This window comes from Nothobranchius furzeri, chromosome 1 (genome assembly GCF_043380555.1).
Source record: "Nothobranchius furzeri strain GRZ-AD chromosome 1, NfurGRZ-RIMD1, whole genome shotgun sequence".
In the NCBI taxonomy this organism is placed as follows: Eukaryota; Metazoa; Chordata; class Actinopteri; order Cyprinodontiformes; family Nothobranchiidae; genus Nothobranchius; species Nothobranchius furzeri.
Window position 1 is genome coordinate 49,018,631 of NC_091741.1, and position 23,836 is coordinate 49,042,466.

At 42.1% G+C, this 23,836-nt stretch overlaps 1 protein-coding gene across 4 annotated transcripts; it reads right to left on the bottom strand.

The window, feature by feature from the left end:
• Positions 1–189: 189 nt before the first annotated feature.
• LOC107382422 (actin nucleation-promoting factor WASL) lies at positions 190–23,741 on the bottom strand. Of its 4 annotated transcripts, none has more exons than XM_054739667.2 (11): positions 23,427–23,741; positions 15,061–15,195; positions 14,813–14,899; positions 13,571–13,667; positions 12,774–12,797; positions 8,296–8,491; positions 5,906–5,948; positions 3,526–3,679; positions 2,259–2,761; positions 2,075–2,183; positions 190–352 (listed from the first exon to the last, which is right to left on the bottom strand). In XM_054739667.2, exons 1-11 carry the CDS (start codon positions 23,529–23,531, stop codon positions 291–293), a joined length of 1,515 nt encoding a protein of 504 aa, XP_054595642.2. In that variant the 5' UTR covers positions 23,532–23,741; the 3' UTR covers positions 190–290. The 4 variants fall into 4 exon arrangements, with proteins under 4 accessions (XP_054595642.2, XP_070405101.1, XP_070405098.1 ...); XM_070549000.1 differs by lacking the exon at positions 23,427–23,741 and adding an exon at positions 21,615–21,712; XM_070548997.1 differs by lacking the exon at positions 12,774–12,797.
• Positions 23,742–23,836: the final 95 nt, after the last annotated feature.

Below are 23,836 nucleotides of genomic sequence, written 5' to 3' on the forward strand. Positions count from 1 at the left end.
AACACTACAGCAAAGATGTGAAAGGAGAAACAAGACAATTAAAACCAGATCTGATAGAGAGAGATGTGGGAAACACAGACAAAGGGGAAATCAAGGACAGAACAACAGATTTTACAGGTTAAATGAGGTATTGCACAGATTAATAGAAAAAAAAGCATAAAGGCAACAAAAATATACAGCAAACTGATAGAACTTTCATATTTATAATTTTCAAAATCAACAATTTTTAGAGAGATGGGAACAAATTTAGTGTCATGATCATCCAAAGACTGGGGAGAGGGGGAAAAAAATCAAGAGTCCTCCCATTCATCATCTTCGTCAGTGTAGTCGTCATCGTCGTCATCTTCATCATCTGTGAGGAGAAAATATTTTTAAAAACTATAAAAAAATAAGGCTCAAGCTTTTAGCTGTTTGCTTTGTCAGAGTGCTGCTAGTGGAGATCTTGAACACCAATGGAGGCTCATGAATCATGAAAAAAAAAAACACCAGGTGTCATTAATAGAGCTGAGGAAAATAATCAAATAATCGATGCATCGGGATGCGGACATAAACGATTCTGCATCGTAGAGGAGTACGCCATAATCAATTATAGTGGAATGTAGTTTTGTTTTTTTAACGGTGGCACCAGCGCAGCATCCAAATCTGTCAAGAGTGAGTGTCCTCCACATTTACCTCCGCCTTAATGTGGTACTGCAGGGCTGAGCGCTAGAGTTGTCACCCGAGACCGAACCGGAACTGAATCAGCCCGACCGGTTCTGTTGGATTTGGGCCGTGAATTATGTTAATTGAGCAGGTTGTGTGCGGCGCGCTCCGCTCGCTCAATTAGCGACCGAGAGAGAGGATCGGAGGACGCTCCTCCAAACCGATGCTCCAAACACGCATTATTATTTTCATAATTTAATTATTATTTCTCCTGGAAGCGCTAAGCCAGACTGCTTGTTGTAATGTAGGGAGATCCGGTCTTGGGGAGGGGGCGGGGTCAATGACGGCGGCTGCAGCATGATCATCTGTCTCTTTTATTTAGGGACACGGAGAAGTTAAAAGGAGAGAGAAATAGAAGATAGAAGTTCTTGTTCCACCTTATTCTTTTGTTTCATGAAGATAAACTTATGTTAAATTCAACTTAAAGAGAAGCTGGGAGGAAGCTTTGGTTCATTTTAAGTTACAGGAGACTTGTCTCCTATCAGCTCCTCCAGAGACAGCATGGACATGAGGGTCACATGGTGAGGGTCACACAGGACAGGTTAGTGGAAAGGTTTGTAGTTAGCTGGTTAGTGAAGGAGATCCATCGGCTGGGTAATTTAATCCTAATCCAGCCCACAGCCTTCTGCTGGTGTTATCAGAAAGAATAAAACACACATCTTAAATATTATTGGAAGTGTAGAATTTGTTTTATGTTTTATTGTTTTCTGCATCAAACAGAACTTGATTCATTCTCCAACATTTCAGAAATGAACCACTGGGTTCAAATAAAATAAACTAAGTCAAACATTTCATTTGGTGTCATTTCTGACATCCTTCAACTGTGGCATAAATATTTGACTCTAGAGCTGCTCAGAGACATTAAACACTCATATATGAACCCATTATATATTTTATTATTATATTATGTGTCCTGTAGGTTTTCAGTACTTTTTTAGATTTTGTGAGTTTTTGCAAAGCGTGTTTTTCTCAGCCTGAGGCGTGGTGTTGAACGAGGAAACAGATGTTTTACTTTGTTAAATCTTCTTAAATGTTTAAAATGTTTTGTCCTAACCTGTTGTGAATGGAGAGCTTTTGAGGGATGGCAGGTTGTGTCAGTTACGTTTTAGATAAAAAAATAAAAAGCAAATATCTGACATCTTCTATTTATCGATGAAAACAAATCAATATGAAATAATCGTGATGCATCAGGATATCGAATCGAATTGAATCGTTGACCCAATAATCGTAATCGAATCGGGAGACAAGTGAAGATTCACACCTCTAGTCATTAAGGTTTGTACGTCGACCGAGTTATCGTTGAAATCACGAGACTCGCCTCCAAACAGCCGAACATTTGTGTTTTTATTTGTCTTTGATTCCAATGTGTTACCTGTGGAGTGAATGGCCTCGCCCCTTCTCTTTATCACCGCCATCAGCGCCCCCACGATGCCCGACGCCGGCTCGGCGGGAGCGGGTGTGGAGTCCGTGTTATCGTCCCTCTGTAAAGGTGATCAAATATGTTAGCAGAGCACACGCCAAGCAGCCATGTTGGCATGTGATGGATCAACGCTCACAGGTTTCAGGGGGATCCCTTTTCGGATTTGGTCCAGGAGTGCGTCTCTGCCGCCGCCGCCGCCTCCGCCGGGTGCAGGCATCTCCACCTTTTTCAACTTTGTCCCATCTCTGATCTGACTGAGCAGAGCCGACTTGTCTGCGCCGTTAGCCTCCGTGGGTGGAGGAAGACCAGGTGGCGGGGGAGGAGGTGGTGGAGGAGGACCGCCATTACTTGAAGCTGGAGGAGGAGGAGGAGGAGGAGGGGGTGGGGGAACGGAGGCGTGAGATGGCGCAGGGGGAGGCGGGGGCCCACCTCGGTTGGGCGGGGGAGGCGGTGGAGCAGACATGCCCGGTCGGGATGGAGGCGGGGGCGGGGGCGCAGAGAAAGGAGGTCTGGAGTGGGGAGGAGGGGGCGGGGCGCCCCGCACGGGTCCTCGGGATGGAGGAGGTGGAGGAGCTGAGCTGTGAGACTGAGGTGGGGCAGGAGGTCCGCCCCTGGGTGGAGGTGGTGGTGGAGGAGGAGCTGAAATAACGGAGAAAACGGAATAAAAGTAAAAATGTTAGAACGCTTTGTGACACAGCTGCTTCTAGACGTTTGTCACACAGAGACCGACGGAAGATCTGAGATCCAACTGTCCTCCAGACGTCACACGTCCTCAGCCATGCATACATAACCTTACATCACAGGAGATCAGCACTCTCACCTGCAACTGATCTCACTTAGGTTAGGAAAGTAAAACTGGTGAAACCACCATCAGCACCGAACGCTTTTCAGATTAAAGGTCAGCGACAAAAAGCTTCAATTCACATGCAAAGAGTTTTAAAAAAGTCCTGATCCAGAGACCTGGAGACTCTCATAGGAGCAAAAAGGAAGTTACACTGCAAGAACACGGCAGGTGGAGAAGAGACGCTGCAAAGCAAATATGCAAATATTCCATCTGGTACACAGATCTGTTGGGTGACGTCAGCACATCAGAGTCCAGTTCAACAAAGTGAAAAACGCCAAACACAAACATTAAAGTAGCTGCTAAGACTTGGCGGGATTCTTAGAACATGCACCGCCATAGGGCTTCACAGCAGGTCATGCACAGTAACCTACCGCTCCACCTGGGCGGACCTGGGGACAAAACCACCACACTAGTTAGGTCGGCTAACCCACGAGCAAATTCTCACACGGCGCCCCGATTTTTATGCCTTTTCACATTAAATAAAAGTACAATTGAACTTCAGATTGATAAAAAAAAACTCCACAAACTCTCTTTCAGAAGCAGAATGATCAATTCTTACCTTGTCTCCGTACCTCGTTTTTGACGGCCTCCACACCCCCGTTCTTCTCAATGAAGTCATAGATGGCTTTAGACGTCTCCATGTCCTTCAGCTCAGCCTCAGAAATGCCGGCCATGTCAAACAGGTTCTTCAGCTCAGGATCCAAATTATTCAGCTGGAAACGAGGGAAGACACATGGACATTAGATCTACATATTCAATAGATGGATTTATTTCTTTTTTAATTTAAAAGCAACACTTTATACTGCAGAGCTGCACAAAACTAGCTAAAAAGCTTAAATATACAACCGACTTACACCCCAGGAGAAACATAATGATCGGTAATATTTTGATCATGAAACATATTCCTCTCCCATCTTTTATCTTTAATATTATCTAATATCTACCGTTTCCACGACAACATCAAAATGACTGTCAAATCAAACATCCTCAATACAACCGATCCTGGTTCGGTTTTAAGGCACACTTTAAATAAAAGAAGAAGAAAAAATCAGCTGATTAAACCAGCAGCTGAATGCGAGAAGAAACTTTTCTGTGAGCTCTCTCCAGATAAAATCTGTGCTGCTCTGCTGCCCCCTAGTGGCGAATGAATATTCTTCTGAATCCATTAACCTGCGTCCAGTTTTCATACGATGAAGAAATGAAGCGTTTTCATCATCTACATGAAAATGACTAAAACCTCAGAGGTTTGAATTCAGAGCAGCAGGACTGAAGTCTGATGAAACGTTCTATTAAATCTAAAGTTTATGTGAAGGAGCCGTTAGGACTATAAACTCTTCTGTGCTAAGAGGTGAGCCACCTAAATCCTATGAAGGATTAATTTATGACAGAAATAGTATCTGTAAGCGGTGAATAGATCCTCTGATTATGCAGCCATTCTTCTGGAAGTGACTAAAGCCTAGTTTATGTTTCTGCGTCAGCTCCACGAGGGAGAGACGCACACGTATGGACAGAGACGTTTTACCTTCAGGCTTCGTCTCCTGGGGAGTGTTGCAAAGCAATTCCCTGCCAGGACAACAGAGGATGGAGGACTTTTCTGGGATATCACGTCATGTATCTGGCCCAAGATGGTTCATTTACTATTGTGGTTTTTGTATTTTAAGATACTTTTTAACACGGACTGACTTGTCCCTCATTCTCTTCCAACTCTTTATGCGTTAACCACCTCTAAACCCGTCATTTCCATCCACGGATAAAACACTTGCTGTGCATCCTCATGCTCCTCCAGTCACGGGTGAAAAAAACGTTCATAATTCTGGAGTTTTTCTGCGAGGTATTCTTCAACCTGCTTCGTGTCTGCCACTAGATTTCTTCGGATCATTTTACTTTTTTGAGGGTGCAACGGCAGTGCTTGTGACAAACTTAAAGGAAGCCGCGTTCTGGCCAATCACACGCTTCCGCTCTCAGTCTCGTTTGACGTATGAATGTTTAGAAAAGTGGGCTCGACTCCCAACATCCTTGCGAGCCCGTTGGAGAGCTCTCGCAATGACGGATAATGGCGATGCGCGTCTCTGCACCAACGCAGAAACATAAAGTAGGCTTAAAAAGTAATATTTTGTTTAGCTTTAGCTATGATCACAACTCAAAATCAAAGTTGTTTCAAAAAGCTTCCGCTTCAGATTTATCTCCATTCAGTGCTGCATTAAACATCACCAAGGTCTTGTATTGATGATGGTCGACCACGGCACAAAACCTTTTACTGCCTGTCAAAGATTCTCAGTGATGTTAACATCTGGACTCTGGTGACCGATCCGTGTTTGAGAATAACGCCTCATACTCCCTGAAACCACTCTGTGGCATGGTTCTCTCAGAATATGTCCGTATCATCAGGGAAGAAAAAAATCCATTGATGGAATAACAGGGACATTCCGTATCCTCAGATGACCTCATTCTTTGAGCAGAACCCATTACTGAGCTATAGCTGCAGCGACCTCAGATCATAAAGCCATGTTTAAACGTTCTTGTGTGTCGAAGACGCCTCAATAGTCATTTGCTAAATGTATTTTAACCCCTTAAATTTCCAGGTTTATTGGTAAATGGCCTGTATTTGATATAGCGCCTTCTAGAGTCATGGAACCCCTCAAGGCGCTTTACAACACAATCAGTCATTCACCCATTCACACACACATTCACACACTGGTGGGGATGAGCTACGATGTAGCCACAGCTGCCCTGGGGCGCACTGACAGAGGCGAGGCTGCCGAGCACTGGCGCCACCGGTCCCTCCGACCACCACCAGCAGGCAACGTGGGTTAAGTGTCTTGCCCAAGGACACAACGACAGCGTCAGACTGAGCGGGGCTCGAACCGGCAACCTTCCGATTACGCGGGAAGCTGGAATGCTAAGGGGTTAGGAAGGTCTGGCTGTCACACAGTACTTACATCAAAACCTGTACTTGGATTCCATCCTACGTGACTGACGTGCCTTTAAGACAGAAGAGAAAGCACGTGAGAAACGAGACACGAACAGCAGAAAGACAAAAAATGCATTTCTGACCAAATGGTTTCGTTTGAAATCAGCAGTAACTAAAACCACACAGTAACTGATGCCACGGATACATTGATACTTCATTAAAGGTACAGTCTGAGATGTTTTCTGGAGCTTTTGTTGCCATATTGCTTGAAAAGCAATACCAAAGCACATACCATGGGCAACGAGTAGGGCTGTCGCGGTAACCGCAAAAATGAAATATCGCAATATGAAGAAGCCCACCGCGCTGCATCATGGGCCACCGCGATTACTGAACTTGGTTCAACTCAATGATGCATGTTGAGAAGGATGGCTGCACTGGTATCAAAACGAAACGTTACTTCGCTCCTTTGGGAGCACTTTGGTTTTCAGTACGTCAGCTGCTGCGCAGCCAGAGTCCTTGGCCGAGACAGAGCTGCCACCAGTGGCAAAAAAAATAAATAAATAAACGCTTGGAGACCTGCTGAAGTCCCGGACAAGCACTGCTTCTGCAACCGTCCCGAAGAGAGTTTGAGCCGAGCTGGAGCTCACTCGCTACCTGCAGGAGGAACGCATCCACCCTAAAGAACCCCCCTGACATGGTGGAGCAACAACCGGGAGAGATTCCCTTTGCTCGCCAGAGTCGCACGCAAGTTGAGTTCGGAAGCGAGCGGGGCCGGACCGGAGCGGAGGAGCGGAGGTAGTGGAATTTGGGGTAAGTGCAACGAGCGCACCATCCGAGAGGGTTTTCAGTGTTGCTGGAAATGTTGCCACCCCTCTCAGATCCACTCTCAAACCGTATATGGTTAACATGCTGGTTTTCCTTGTGGGTAACAAGGACGTGACCGAGCTATAAATCACCGTCATTCGTGTGTGTGAAAGTGAAATGATAGTGCGCCCGCCCCCCGGCGCGCGCGCGCCCGGTACATGCAATTTTTTATGCTTGATTTTAAACAACTAAACAAAATGGGGACTTGTTTCTTATTTGTTAGATGCTGCAGCCAAATTTGCATTTAAAAGTTTAACCTTCTCCTGAATTTTGTTGTTTTTAAGTTCAGTCGGACTCCTACTGTCGGACAAACAAACGTTACTGCGATCTGTGTTGTTACTGCCCTTTGATCTGCATTCAGTAAAGCGTTATAAAGAAAGGAACGGCAATTTTTAACCTTTTTTAAATGTGTAAACATTATGTTTAGATAGTACTGCAATAAAAAAAGGACTGCAATAATATCGCGTACCGCAATATTAAGCCACCCTGAATCACCGCAGGGGGAATTCCTCAACCGCGACAGCCCTAGCAACGAGTTCATTTAATCACCGTTGAAAATTGAAATCCTGGAAAAACCTCATCCAACCACTACGGTGGTCCCCGTTCTTAATGATTGGATTATAAACCATCCATCAAACTGCTCCTCTGAACATCTCTACCCACACTGCACATACCCCTCTGTGTGCACAAAAGGGTTGTTCTGGTTGGAGCAGCTGAACAGGAAGCAAAGCCAGAGCTGGGCTGGTTAGCGTCACAGACGGAATGTCCCGTTCTGTTAGCAAATGTCTTTTAAGGAGTTGTTTTAACACTTTCTGTTTAGTGTTTAATTCTATTCTGGTTGGGGAATCCTTTAGTTGTCTGAGAATGCAGCTCAGTTGCAACTTTGTCGGCTGGCAAAACAGTTGTGTGAGAGTGTGTGTGTGCGCGTGAGTGCTGCTGTTAGCAGGCAGAATGGACAGTTTGGGTCGGGTTCTGGAAGATTCTTGTTGTTAGTGGTGGGGAATCCCCAGACTGTCGTGGCGCTGAGCTGCTGTTTTTTGGAAGTAAAGAACAAACCAAGAAAGCTAAAATGGTCTCATTTTCAACCACATAAACAACACACACTGCGTCACAAGCCAGTGTTTTACAATTTTCTGCAACTATCAGATTCAGAGACTCTAGGGAGGAGCCTGACAAAAGGGGTCAGACCTTTGAATTTTTTTCTTGTGGCTGTTTTTTTTTTTTAAAGAACGTTCTTTGTACCTTTCATTTCTGCAAGAAATGCCTTTTGGAAAAAAAAAGTCAAGTGCAGGGAAAAAAAACTTCCTAGAAAGGGTCTTTTACCAATACTGTCAGACAGAGCAACAATATGAGAGTCAATGAAAAGCCCAGAAGTCCTTCTGCATAAAGAAACAATAAAACCCCTAACATGTGGAATACATTTGTTTTTAAGATTCCACCATAAAGTAGGGCAGAGGCAGCATCATTATGCGGGAAGTCTAGAAGAATAAACTATGGTCCTGCATCACCAGAGGAGAAAAATAAACTAAATGAACCCTGCTAAAGGCGACTCACTGGAAGTTACTGGGTGTGCCGATGTCTGCCTTGGTCAGCTTCTTCTTCTTGTTGTTGTTGCTCCCTTTGTCCTTTTTAATCCTCCTAGGGAATGAGGAGTGCATCATGCTGTTCATCTGAGTGTTGTTGGGGGGGCGGTGGACACCACTGATCTCTGGGTTTTTTATGTCGACAGTAGCGATGTGCAACGAAGGTCCTGAAAAACACACAGATAGTACTAAGGTCACATTTCAGATAGCAGCATTTGCTATAGACGACTATAATACACATGGAGGCAGGGCACTAAAAATAAACTTGGCTATGAACAAAAATCAAAGTTATGCTTTTAAATCATTTTATATTTATTGCATATAATCATAATATTTAATATGATGCTCACCTCCTGAGGAGAGCAGAGATAAATACAACTTGGTCCAGTACAATCATTTAACCACTAGTGTCATTTATTCTAAACATTTGCAGACTCAGTCTTGTTGCAGTGTCACCGCCGCTCTAATTAAAAGCTCGTACCTACTACAGCATCCCTACAGGGACATTTGGGAGTCTGTCTGGGTGAAGGCGATACCGACCGAGTGCATCGCCCCCTTACATCATCACAAACGCCGTCTCCTGGTGGACAGGAGCTCGCTTTTACGTCTAAAAACGATTTACGGGTCAAGCTGCAAGTTTGGCCTTGTGTGTAAATGGAAAATGGAAAGGATGGGTCAGAGATGGAGGAGTAAAGTTCATCCTGAGGGAGAATAAGGCAGTGAAATGTAGACAAACATCCGGGTCCCGGGCCTCCAGCTCCTTCTTCACCCTCAGAAATCCGTTCTTCAGAAGGGGCAGAAAGAAAAGTTGTGCAGAACATCATTTTTATTTCTCACTTAAGAAAAAAAAACGTGGAAGAAGTGAAGAACATTTCCAAAAGTTTTCATGCCCAAGGAAAATTCAGAGATGATTCCAGTTAGCTGCTAACGTGAGAGAGTCCAGCCGCCAAGGTCGTCCCCCAAATATTCCAAATCAGGAATAAACTGAATAAAACAATACTGAACGGGAGAAAATGTCCACCAGCATTTACTCATCCTCTCTTAGTCCCGGCCCTTAGACTGATGCTCAGGTCAGCTTGTTGTGATGGTCTCACCAGCCGTCGCCATCACGAGTCCCCGCCTTTCCCATCAAAACACACAACCCAGAACACTAATCCCACAAAATCATTCTGGCCCCAGAGCGGGCCTTTACGTAACTGCTAAAACCAATCCAACGCATAATCCCAAATTAATCTCAGACATGATGAATCAGTGGGGTGATAGAAAGAGTAAAAAGGGATAGCGCGGGAGAAAAAGAAGAACAGCTTAAATGATGAACGGGGGCAGGAAGAGCAGACGAGGACACTGATCCGGACGGGAGGCTGGAAAAGGCAGGAGAGGAGGAGAAAACAGGAGGAAACACAAGAAATAGACTCAGGATTATGGGAAAATGACAAGTGGACAGATGGAACCGGAGGGAGGACAGTCCTGTGAGATCATCTCTGCTGGAAAGGAACCAAGTTTCTCATTCAGGGGCTGAAACCAAACAAGAGACGTCCAAGATAAAACTAGAAAAAAAAATCCACATGACATCAACAACACGGACCACAAATCTGAAATAAACAAAGATTAGTGGATCAAAAGGTTTTTCACTCTTAGAATATTATGCAAGTCGAAATAAAAAGAAAAAAATATATAAATAATTTCTAATTATTGCATAATCAGACCATCAGAAGGGTCCTTTATAAAGAAAGCAGCTTAGTAAATGTTATTTTAACACCTGTTTCTAACCAACTTCACAGATTTACTCAAAACTGTAGAAACACTTGAATTTTTTAAAAACTAGCTGATCTCAAGAATTTGTTCACAACTAGTTTTTCCACTCCTTCCCTTCCTCTCCGTGTTGTTGTGCAGAGTGGCCGAGCGTCAAGCGCTGTAGGAACTCAAACTGCTTGTTAAAATAAACAACATATACAGAGTTTTGTTTCATCCAACGAAAAATCAGCCATGGGATGGCCCGTCACACCGTTTCCTCTCGGCTCAGAAACGCAACAGCAAACACAATCCAGCTGCATTGTGTTTGCAGTAAATTAGGAATTACTGGTACAATTGTTTTAACTTCATAATCCTCAAGTTATAACCAACAGTTGTATTGTTGATGATGCTCATGCAGGTGAGGGAGAAGCAGACAGGGAGGGATTGGTTAGCAGACCTGCCAAAAAGAAGAGGGTCCAGGTGTCTCAGAAGTTTTTGTCCAAATATCAAGAACAGCCAATTTAATATTACATTCTTGAGAACAGAAACACCTATTGTAATTTACAAAATAAATAATTACCATTAAATACATATAAATGGTTTTTTTTAATTATTATTTTGTATTAAAATTTAATGAAAGTAACTTGTATAAGCAAAAATATTATATAAGGAAACTTTAAAGTTTTACTGTTTAATATTAAAATAAATGATACTTTGGAGTCAGGTCAAACAGTAAAAATGTCTATAACCTTACTAGTCAAAATAATAACTATGAACAAGTGTGTGTGTGTGTGTGTGTGTGTGTGTGTGTGTGTGTGTGTGTGTGTGTGTGTGTAAAATTTTTCACCAAGTGAAAAGATTACAGCATGAAAAGCAATGGAGTTGCAAAAGTCCGCGAAAAACGCTGCACAAGTGGTACTCAAAATTTTTTGACAAGGTTGGCAGGTCTGCGATTGTGTGTTAATTATATTTTTTTGGGGTGGGAACACTTTGAGAATGTTACTGTGGCCGTGCACAGGACACAGCTGTCTGGAGCGCATCAATGATCAGCGATCTGCATCGTCTCCACTCATAAGAATCCCCGGAGAGTCTACGTAAATAATGTAATACAAGTAGAACCAGGAGCTTTTTCAGGCTCCCCCTGGGTGTGTAAGTCAAGGGCTTCCAGGGGAGCATGTCACCCTTTCGGGTGAGCCAGGCTCCCCTTAGCTCCCCCGTAATTCAAACCCTCGTCATAACTGCAATATACAGAAAAAGTAATACATTATCAGACCATCAGAAGGGTCCTTTATAAAGAAAGCAGCTTAGTAAATGTTATTTTAACACCTGTGACGCGCCACCATCAGCGTCAGCCTGAAGAAGCCGGCAGCTGTCGGCGAAACCGTAGCTACAAACAGGTAAACAAAACTGTTTCTGTGTTTAAAAAAGAACGAAAGCATGGAAGTAATACATTACTTGGGGAGAAAGATATTTAGCTGCTGTTGGAGACAAAATAAATATGGCACTTTTCCTATAACCAGCTTAAATTCAAGTAGTTGCCATTTTGCCCAAAAAACATAAAAAATGTAAACGTGCACGATAGGAGACGTGATATTAAGTTACCGAAAATGTTTTTGTTTTGCGTTTATCACAAAAGGGGGACACAGCATTTATCGGTATCGAAGATTTGGAGTCAGGAGTGTGGTGCTTTGGTCTGCCTGAGTGTTTGCGGCTCCCGGGTCAGGGGGTTTAAGATCTTGGGTGTCCGTCTGATTGATCCTGGTGGCTGCCTGGTGGGATCTGAGTCCCTGGGCTCTGTTGGGTCCCCAGCGGGGCTGGCCGCCCCTGGGTCCCGGGTCGCTGGGTTCCGGGCTTGGCCGACTTAGGGGTGGGTGGTTGCGGGCGGGCCTGTGGGCTTGCTGCTGATATCTCCCGGGATTCTGCCGGCTGCTGGTTGTGATCCCCTGGGGCAATCCTCTGCTCCTCTCGAGAGGGGCCTGGGGCAATCCTCTGCTCCTCTCGAGAGGGGCCTGGGGCAATCCTCTGCTCCTCTCGAGAGGGGCCTGGGGCTTTTCTGGTTACAGTCTCCCTGGGGTCCCCGTGCACTGGGGCAGCACCTGGATCTCTGGAACTTAGAGCTCCTTCCATCTCCTACACATCTTTGGGGGGCAGATCTGTGGCCCCTCACACTCTCTTTTGGACGCTCCTATAGAGAAACCTTACATATACAAGCGCGTGTACACACACAGGTGTTCACTTGGTGCTCTCATAAGTATGGACTTGGGCATTTTTAACACATGTCTTAAGGCTGTGGTTGGCATTAAATGCACTGTGATTTATTATCGTGATTGTTCAGTAAAACAATGTTGATTTTATATTTCTTCATCAGGTTGACGCAGTGATAGTTTGCACTTGTTTTATTGTTGTGTGTCCCTTTTTTTTTGTTTGTTTTTCCTCTTTCTGCAGGTCTGGAAGCAGACTCTTGTTCATTATTGATTGTTTATTTTTGTGGTGTAAATCTGTAAGGCTTGTCACCAGCATTCAGACGTTAATTCTGTTTGCTTCACAGCCAGACAGGACACGGAGGAAAAGAAAAATAAGGACATTTGGAGTCAGACGATATTGGTATGATCGGTAAAAAGTCACTATCAAACATCCCTAATACAAAGACAAAAACACACACGTAGACACACCTCTTATTTTAGATTTTGAATTTCTAAAGAAAACAGAACGTACCATTTGGAGGGTCGCGCCTTTTCTCTGTGAAAACACACAAATCATACAAATAATTACAATTTTGTGCTGTACAGGCGGTTCTGTTAATGAGCAGCGGGTAAGCGTGAAAGAAGAAAGGAGAGGCAGTGTTGGTGGGTTTGTGCGGATGCTGCCGACTGGAGTCATTCAGAAAAAAAAACTGGTGAGCATCAGGTTCTGTTAGTGTGTTTGGGAGACGTCCCGGCTCATATCCGTTTCCAGTTGGACTTTAAAACACAGAAACCCTCAAGAAGAAGAAGAAGCAGTGACTTTTAAGCGTGTTGATAAATGAAAAGTATCCAGAGGTTGAAGAAGATTACATACAGAGCACAGAAGATTAGATGGAAAGATAAAAGCTCAGGAAATGACTCACAGAGAAAGATAAAAAAAAAAAGAGTCTTCATGGAATCGTGAAAGAAGGAGGTTAATTATGAAGAGATCAACTCTAATAATGAGATGCTTTAAACTCCACCAAGTTTAACCCACAGATCTGATCAGAACAGGAACTAAAGATGATTCAGAACCTGCAAAAAACTATCATGGATTTGAAAACATTTTTTGTTTATTTTGCCCAAAGTCAAAATGAGAAGTTTAGAACACATTTAGAAGATGGTCTCCCAATAAAGTAAAAAAAATAAAATAAAATAAAAATAATAACATATTACCCCATGAAATTTATTTCTCATTAGTATAATAGTCTTGAACATAAAAAAAAATCTATCTTTTAAAGTGTTAGATCAGTAGAAAGGACTCAAAATAAAACAGCAGAATTCTGGTACCGGTTCTCCTCTGTTTCCTCCCCATCAGGTCTGACATGGCGTTGTGGAAATGTTTGGCCTCATTCTCGCTGCTGAAATTCAGACCCACCTGGCATGTCTGGAAACAATACAAACAAAATACAGACATGAGATACAAATACATACAGACACGGACAAAATAGTCGGTACCCCTCGGTCAATGAAGGAAAACCCACAATGGTTACAGAAATAACTTGAATCTGACAAAAGTAACAATAAATAAAATTTCTATGAAATGTAACCAGTGAAAGTCAGACATTGATTTTCAACCCTGCTTCAACAGAATTATTTTAAAAATAAACTCATGGAACAGGCATGGATAAAAATGATGGCATACCTAACTTAATATTTTGTTTCACAACCTTTTGAGGCGATCACAGCAATCAAACGACTCCTGTAACTGCCAATGAGACTTCTACACCTTTCTGCGGGTATTTTGGCCCACTCCTCATGAACAAACTGCTCCAGTTGTCTCAGGTTTGAAGGGCACTTTCTCCAGACAGCATGTTTCAGCTCCTTCCACAGATGCTTAATGAGGTCAGGGCTCATAGAAGGCCACTTTGGAATAGTCCAATGCTTCCCTCTTAGCACTTGTGGGTGTTTTTAGCTGTGTGTTTTGGGTCATTGTCCTGTTGCAAGACCCATGGCCTGCAACTGAGACCAAGCTTTCTGATGCTGGCCAGCACATTTATCTCTAGAATCCCTTGATAGTGTTGAGATTTCATTGTGGTCACATCTTGAATTAACGTGCCCCTTTGGTCACATTATTTTTGGCCTTTTCTAGGGGTACCATCATTATTGTTCAGGCCTGTTCCATGAGTTCATTTTTAAAATAATTCTGTTGAAGCATGGTTGAAAAGCAATGTCCGACTTTCACTGGACACATTTCATGTAATTTTAATTTATCATTATTTTTGTCAGGGTCAAGTTATTTCTGTGACCATTGAGGGTTTTTCTTATTGACCAAAGAGTACCAACAATTTTGTCCACATATATATTGAAATAAAATGTATTATTATTATTATTATTATTATTATATGCGTGTTCCTTCACATGACGCTACAACAGATCCAGACTGAGCTGCTCCACCCAACAATGACACATCTACACCAGATATAACATGATGTGGAAAATCCCCAGAAATGGGCCCTTTACACTTGAACCAAAATCAAATTCAAGCCATTTCAAGGTAAATTTTTAAGCACAAGCAAAAATCCAACTCACATCTCCAGCAAACGTGATGAAGTACGGTCTGTAAAGATTTGAGGAAAAGTTGTTGTAAAGTTCCTGATCAAACATCTTCCTGCCATCCTGCAGAAAACAGAAAGGCAGTAAATGATTTAGATGCTGAACAAAGATGGATCAATAGCTGGGCTCTCTGCCCCTGAAAACCCAACAAGAGAAGCTCCATGTTTAATGGTCTCATTGCTTGGTCACCGTCTTTAACGATGAATCCTCATCTGTCCACCTACCTTGATGTCAAACACTCTGATGAAGTAGGACCTCTGTGGGTTGTCTTTGACCAGGCACGCCGCCCCGCAGCATTTCTTGTTCCAGCTGCCGTTTCTTTCTGCTGTGAACACCTGGACCACTCCTGAAGACAACGACTGGAGGACAGAAGAGGAGATATGGTGAGTGTTTATTTTTCCTCAACCATAAACTCAATTCTAAGTAAACACAGTTGCTCTACCATTTGCAGAATTATTAAGATTCTGCATTAATCACGACGTCAAACTAAAGAATGATTCAGATTTATTAGGAAATCATTAACGAATCAAGTTGTAAATGTCTATGAAATCCGTGGCAGTCTAAAAGCCACTCTCATCGCAGTTTTGAAGAAGTTTCATGTTTGCTTTGACAGAATCAACAGAAAATTCATCTTTTATGGTTGCAGCCAAGTTCTACATAGATCCAGCTGCACAATAAAAAAGATAAAAATTAGACTTTTAATCATCGCCAATCAATGCCACAGTGACGCCATTTGCTCTTCTTCAGAGGTTTGAGAGGAAACCAAAACAAAATGAGGTCAATTAATCCTACATTTGTGTTGCACTTAAAAAGCCTAATAGAAGTAAAAACAAATGTCAGAACCACAATGGTCCAGTCATTCATTTATTTCACTGATCTGAATTTCAAAAGACAGTTTGTGGAAAAACTTCAAAATCACATTTGTCAACAGACAACTTAAACTGAGCTGGCCTGAGTTTTAATATAAGGCCCAATTGAACAAAGAGGATCAACCTTAATAATCTACAAGAATACAAATAATCCATCTGGAATATAGAAAACACTAATAAATCATAATGCAGCAAGATATTTAGACTAAATTTATTAAAATAAAAAATTAAATAAATAAAGAGTATATGACACCATTAGAGCTGAAACAACTAATCGATTTAATCGATTATGATCGATTATTAAAATAGTTAACTTTTTGAGTCATCGATTAGTTGTTTAATAATCATATTTTACTGCATAAAGTCTATTTTTACCACAATCTGACATCGGTTACAATGTTAAATTTGCCACCAGTGTGTGGCAGTAATGAGCCACTGATCTACCAGTGGAGCCGAAGAAGAAGAAACGAGCCAATAAGTGCCCTCGGTTTTAATGACGTATCACATTACTGACGCTCATCTTGCTGTGAGAGATGGCGGAACAAGAAGAAATACGGAAGAAAAATAGAAGCGACAAAACAAGAAAAACCCCGGACAAAAACCTCATGATTATGGGAGCACTTCACTCTAGATGCCTTGAAAAGACGGGTGACCTGCAAAATATGCAAAAACCATGGCATGACGGAAGCACGACGTCCCTAAGTGAACATTTGAGATGAAAACATGTGGGGGCTGATGCAGCAGAGGAAAGTCCGGTAAGTAACAGAAAATAAACAAGCTAACGCAGATCAAATTTGGGAGCTGAGTTTGTTATAGTGAATGTTAAACGTGTTTTTTTGCCGCGTCAGTCTACGGTGTTCTACTTCTGATTGACTAGATGCAATCGTGAATCTCCTCCGTGTTGTGAATCATGCGCTTGCCAAATTTAGCACGTCTGTTTATAAGAATGTTCTCGTTAAGAGAAAAACGGCACAAACCCACAACTATGTTCCTCATTCAAAAAAGGACAACTCCGCAGAGAAAAATATACAGACGAGCTGTGTCCAGGTGAATATAACGCGGCATAGTTGTACGCTTCCAATTTTTAAATACAGGAGAAATTCAGAAAGTCATTTTTTTACTATTAAAGGGCTGTTTTACTGTCTAACGCTGTAAAACGCCTCACAACACATTTTTGTCAAAATAAATGATCACTGTATATTGTTAATTACTTCAAATAATGTAATATTGATTTAGTGTTGTAGTGTGTGTGCTGCTTTATTTTAAATGTGTACTTATTTCAGTTTATTTGTGTTTCTTATGCAGAAAAAAACAACCAACGATGGACAACTACATGGGGAACAAGACACTCAACCCCCAGCAATGCATACCACTTACAAACTCTATTCTAGATTCTACATAATTTTTTATGGAATTTACCTCTTATATTTTGATGCCAAAAAATTATTCTGGACTGATATTTTGCACTGGTTAGCTCATTTTACACCGCTGACTGTGTTCATGTGCAATAAAATAGATTGCAGTCAACTGCACAATTCTCTTATGTTTTTCTTTTTCTTAACTGAAATGTATTCATCACTTGTATAGGTTAAATAGCTAAACAATAACAAACCGATTAATCTAAAAAAATAAACAGATTAATCGATTATGAAAATAATCGTTAGTTGCAGCCCTAGACACCATTATTTATCATGCTTTCAATTATGAAAAAGCCTTAAAAAGGTTTAAAAATGTTTTTCCTCCACCTGAACCAATCCTCATGTAACCCCTCTTATCTCTATTAAGGTAGCGCGACTCAGGGTTGCGAATGACCACAGTCACCAATTCTTGTCATGTGTCTGGCCCATGTATGTCTAATCTCTGAAGTGTGTGTACTGAAACTCTAATTTCTCTCTGGGATTAATAAAGTATCTTTGATTTGATTGATTTGAAATGAAATAATTGAATAAAAAAGTGATTTTTTTTTCAAATAACACCTTTGCAGCACATTTAGAGGTGTACAGAATGAAGGTACAAACTAGATTTGAATAAAAAAATAATCAAATATTTATTTTGATGGGTATGATGCTGGGTTTATGTTTACATCTACCAGCCAGTAGAGGGCACCATTGTGGTTTACCAAACAGTCCGCTCGGCACAGCGAGGCTGGCGCTGTGGAAAATGGCAGACTCAAAAGTTAAGCAGCTGCTTCTGAGCCCAAAAAATGTCATTATCCTTCTCAGAAGAGGAGCGACCATAGAAGATGTAAAACCAGAGTGAGTTTAGGTGAAGCCGACAACAGATGGACCCAAATAAAAATGTCACACCTGAAATGACCCTGGTATCCCGACAGCTGGAAAGCTTGTTCTATTGATGCAACTACAACCTTCACACTAGATGCCGCTTTGGTGTTGCATATTTCATCTTCCCTATATTATCATTTCATTGTGTTTATTTCTTAATTCTAATTTTGCTTACACGCAGCAATTCACTAATGTGGTGATTCTTGCACATATGGCAATAAAACCCTTCTGATTCTGATCAATACTGCAAATACGTTAAAAAATAGTCATACTTAAAGCATCATAAGTCACCAGCATTTAAACCAACTAGGACAAGAGGTACCCCTTCTTCCCTGAATCTAAGCACCACTATGCTTCCTACAATAACATTAATTTTATTTAATTTTTCACTTTACATAAAATTTGTTTAACAGGTTTTGCCATCAGTGCTCTGGGGTCTTTAAACAAAGTATGTGTGTAAGAACGGCGTAGAGGCTTTCCTCCTGGACCTGATGTCTAAAGTCCCAGAGGATTTGAGTAAATGATAAGTCTTCCTCACACATGCACCCAACTCCTCCCATAACTCACTCACTCACTCACTCACTCATCCAACCTGCTACCTAATAAGCTACTAAATAGAACCTGAATGCTACACTGGAGCCACATTTATGTTTTTGTGTTCTTGCTCTAGCTGCAGGAGAAAAGACATAAAACACAGAATACTTGTTGGCTGCACCGTCCTGCAGGCACAATATGGAAACCACACCTGTAGCATGCACTGAGACAAGATCATAGAGCCAGATTAACCTCCCACTGGTTTTACATGTTCCTGCAGGGGTTCAGCCTCACAGGGGGTCCAGTTTCATAGCTGCTAATGACACACATGAAAGCAGGAGCACGGAGACGGGGTGGTGTGTTTGGTCTGATTCAACGAGTTCCAGGAATCGCTGCTTCAACAAATCTTAGAAAAGCCAGCGCCTCATTTAAAACACAACATGAAACAAAAACAAGGATATCAGGTTATTATAATGCATGTTTTCTGTACAAAGCCCTGATAGCATTAGCTAAAGTCACTTTTATAAAACACAATATAGCTGCAATCAGAGATGAAGTTAGAAGGGGAGTCAGGTGAGTAACACGTTGGTGCTACAGAGTACACGTCATAATCAAATAAACAAAACATGCCATATGTGTTGCCGAACGTCTCCATAACCATAAACGATAGTTTGTTACTTTATTCAATATTTCTTTTATTTCTGTGCTTGTAGCACTCCCACCACCAGCTCTCAGCTGACTATAGGTCTTCGACGCATCCACAGAGAAATAAAACATGCCGTTAGTTTAACCACTGCTTGTACATATTGTTATAACTCCGGAATTAATTAATCAATAGCTTAGCAGAAAAACTTATTTTTCTGACCGGAGCAGTCAGGACAGCAGTAACTTAGGAGGTAGAGCAGGTTGTCTAGTCATCAGAAGGTTGCAGGTTCGGTCGGCTCCGACCAGACAAGACACTAAACCTGCCTCACCTACTGGTGGTGGTCAGAGGGACCGGTGGCGCCAGTGTTCAGCAGGCCTCGTCTGTCAGTGAGCCCCAGGGCAGCTGTGGCTCATTGCTCATCCCCGCCAGCGTGTGAATGGGCGAATGACTGATTGATACCCTCGGGCAAGGGTATTACCCACAAGTCATTGCTGCGGGAGAAATGACTCAAGTTCCTTTTCTGAAAATATGTATTTTCTAATGAAATTAGTTCATTTTAGGACAATTAGTTGAGGCTCTGAATGTTTTAGACAAAGCAGCAATGAAGTTAAATTTATTTCAAATAATTTCTTTGTTGTTTGTTTGAAAGTTGTTAATAAAGGTTTTTGAAAAAAAGTTTCACAGCGACCAGCATCACGGCATGCGTTGTGATCGATGACGCAATGCTCCCTGTCTCAATTCTGCAATTATTTGCACACTTGTGTACTACGCACTCGAACCCTACTGCGTACTTTCTCCAAGTGCACTTTGCTGAAGACCGCAGGGCGCAGTGCGAGTATTGAAATTGGGCCATACTCTCACCTTCATGCTCCTTTTTCATTACTGTGATGAGCAGATTCTGTGAAGCAGCACAAGCTCAGAAAAGCAGAATACTTTTACAGTAATTAGCTTCAAATCTGAGGAATTTGTCCTTTTACCTTTAAGCACCACAACCTTGCTCTCTGTAAGCTACAGACTTATTTTTTTTTCTCACAAAGCTAAATGAGCTTCATAATTTGTGGCGAGCAAGGAAATTAGGAAATCCAAATTTATCTCTGCAGATGACCAACAGAGGGTAGAAAAATACCAAGAATTGATCAGATGATCATCTAATCTGAAAGACAAAATTTAAGAGGATTTCTTTGTTTCATGCAGGCATTTTTGCCAAAGAGCAATTTCATAAAATCTAATATTTTCCCAATCTAATCCACAATCTCATCATTGCTAATCCATTCTAACAATAACAACCAGTCCCAAGTGGAAGTTTCTACTCATGATTTTGGAGGTAATCCTAATTTGAAAGAAAATGACCATTTTATCCAAATTGCACAGCTCTGACCTGCTGCTATTTTAGCTAGGTCAGATTATAAAAACTATAATTAAAACTGCATGGGGGACAATAGAGATCAGGAAGGCAGAGTGTATTTCATTAGAGATGAACTGATCCAATCTCAGTGGCTGGGACTAGGGTGAGCGAGTATGCCTCATCTCCTGAGATTATACTCTCACCTAGGCAGGGTTTTCTTAGTGGTTATCAAAGAGCGCCAGCATGACGGCGATCTTAATAGTAAATTAAAGAAAAAAATAAAAAGCGCTAATAACCAAAAGAGGACGATACGGTTGGCCAAATCAGAAACTAAATGTTTGAAGAAACTTTGTAGTGAGAAACTGAAGAAGGAAAACAAAATGTAAAAGCATAAGATGGAGAAAAGAGGAAAAAAGGCCTAAGGAGAGGGAAAAAGAGGAATGCTTTCCTCCTTCTGCAGCAAAAATCACCAGAGGAGGCCGACCACGGGACTTCCTGTAGGACAGAACTGCTGATCAGGCAGTCAGCACGCGCACACACACAGACACACACACACATGCACACACACACACCATCTACCTTTTGCCAAGTAAGACTGGAATTCTGATGGTGGAATCAGCACAAGGAATACCAATGAGGAAAACCAATCAGTACGTCTATTGTGTAAGGGTGTCTGGCCTGTCGATGAGAATAAACTTTCATGCAAAACAATACAGAAAGAAATACTTATAACTCCTAATCCACGAATAAAGTCTTCTCAATGCTATCTGATACAAAAGTGCTGCTATGGCGGTTAATTTAACTCCATTTTAAAAAATCCTTAAGGATAGCCAAATAATCCAAAAACGGCAATCCCGGATGACTTCATTAGTGAAGTGATTCACGAGAAACTCAAAGCAAACCAGCATTTGCCAAAATCATTCTCTAGAGGAAGCAGACAAGCTGCTTGTCCATAAACTAGCAGCGACCTGAGATTTTACGGTTACAGGAAACCTGGCATCCAAAGAGCTGCGCACTTGGAAAGAACAACTTACAAATTGAAGATGACTCTGGGATTCTTATATTTTCTGCCCATTAAGGGAGTTACATAAGATGAACTCACCCAGTGAGCCACCACGCCGCTTCCTGACAGGCATTCTAATTAGATTTGTTGGAGGCGCACAATGTCAGTCATTTCCAGACTCCCACCTCTTCATCAGTCAACCTCTCACACAAACACACATTTTGTCTTGTGCTGCACAAGAAGACGCACACACATGCAAAGAAAAACAAAGAGTGGGACTGTGAGGAATGTCACATGCTGCAATCGCACAGCCAGGATGCCAGAGGGACGCCGTCAGAGGATTTTAAAACAGGTTACACAGTTGCTGGACACACCTTAGAAACCTGTGTGCTCACGTAAAGGGAGCTGGGTGGAACATGCCCAACACGTGACCTCATGCAGACATCCTGGAGTGCGTCTTCTAACAGGAAACATGTTCCTGCTTTCAACGCAAACGAGTAGAAGAGCACGTTTGGATCTCTGCAGGTCATGGGAGCAAGAGACAACTGTCTGTTAAACACCTACACAGAGCAGTTATAGGAAACGTAAGCGACGTAAGATCAGGATGTGGTAAAACACACAATGCATTTTTTTCCTCTGTCTCACATTTAAGTTAATACGCCTCTAAGGCTCATCAACCCTGACCATCAACCTGAAACTGCGCCTTTAAAGCAAACCTTATCTATCAAGGAAGTCGGTAACAAAGGTGAGGTTGTGTCATTCTTTTCCACTGATATCAGAAGGATTTTATCAAGACGCAGAAACACCTCAGGAGCCATGATCTTGAGACTAAAACGCTAACCTTGTTATTTTTAAGTCTAAGCTGGGGTTTCAACACACACCTTTTAGGAAAAAAAAAGATCCAAGTACGTTACTGACAATAATTTAGAGCATTTATGGGTCACAGCAAACTTTAAGTGGGGCAAAAGGTTCAAAACATTCTGTCAGCTGGTTAAAGATTAAAAACGCTGCAGAGGAAACTGTACTAAAGCACTTTCAAAACACACAAAAACTCAAGCATATTAAACCAAATGTCATATTTAAATTATTACACCGATAACAATGTAAATGACTCAAACATAAACAAAATGTGGCTCAGTGGATAGCAGCAAGCAAAAGCTACTGATCTGAAGCCACGGTATTTTTAAAACAATGACAAACAACTGCTGTCATGTTAGGGTCTGTGATCCAGCACGTCTTATACCCTCTTAATTCTCCATGTTGGATGACTTCTAAACAAAACAGCAAACGCAGCTCAAATCTCGCTGAAAAGAACCAAGAAGTTCAAGAAAAATCAGCACTTTGTTAGAATGGAATCATCAGAAAATCAGTGGTGATGCACAATCCAATATATGCAAAAATCCCACTGCCAGCATGTGACATGAAAGGAGGAAAAGGAAGCATTTAATTAAACACAACAGTGCGTTAGAACGGCCATGGGAAGTAGAAAGCATGCCATAACACAACAACTGGGGATGGTAAGTGGAGACAAGCGTCCAAGAAAATCATGGAAACGGATCAGATGGAAATCTTGCGTAATATCAGAATATTTGGCCAAACTTGAGTCGTGACATTGCACCAGTGATCTAGACCGAAGTGGAACAGGAGGCTACTCCCCATCGCTGGCAAATGCCTGGGACCTCTTCAAGCTCTAGCTAGTCGGCACATTCTTCTGAGGGAACACACTTCCCGAAAACAACCCAGCTTCAGCCACATTATGTAAAGCCCGTAAAGAATAACTCACAACTGCTGCTGATGGATTTCACAGCTCCAACACCCGGAGTTAGCTCTATCCGTCAGCTAAGTGCTGTTAAACTGGTGACAGTTTTATTTTCTTTCGCGAGATATCGTATAAGAAAACAACAAACTCACCAAGCATTTTTTCCCAAGGCAATTAAACAGGGTCTCGTTCTCCAGTTGTGACAGAAGCGTTGAACCAACATTTGCCGGCCGCCGCTGCGACAGATTTCCACTCATTATTAGTGATCAATTAGCCACGTCTGAAGCGTCTAACTCGTTCTACAAAATCCAAAACAATACATAAACAATCCCTCGGTCATGTGTGGCCTGCCGCAGACCTCTCACACCGCTTTATTCAGCGGCTCCACTGAGCCGAGGATCCGGGAAAGATGTTTGCTGTTCGGGAATGCAGTTCTGACTTCCTGTAGCTCCTCGGAATCAGGTCAAAACTGGGGCAAGTGAGACCGAAGACGGAGCACGGTCAAAACTTTACTTGGAGTGCTGCCGTTATAGAGCCCACAGCCAGTTCCATCCAACATGGC

What these genes read in the sequence shown, in the direction of transcription:
- LOC107382422 (XM_054739667.2), bottom strand. Translation starts at nt 23,531, where the DNA reads ATGAGTGGAAATCTGTCGCAGCGGCGGCCGGCAAATGTTGGTTCAACG. An exon ending in AAGGCGCGACCCTCCAAATG is followed by an intron (nt 8,492 to 12,773) that starts GTACGTTCTGTT and finishes TGTGTTTTTCAG; the next exon opens with GACCTTCGTTGCACATCGCT. An exon ending in AAGGGATCCCCCTGAAACCT is followed by an intron (nt 2,184 to 2,258) that starts GTGAGCGTTGAT and finishes TCACCTTTACAG; the next exon opens with AGGGACGATAACACGGACTC.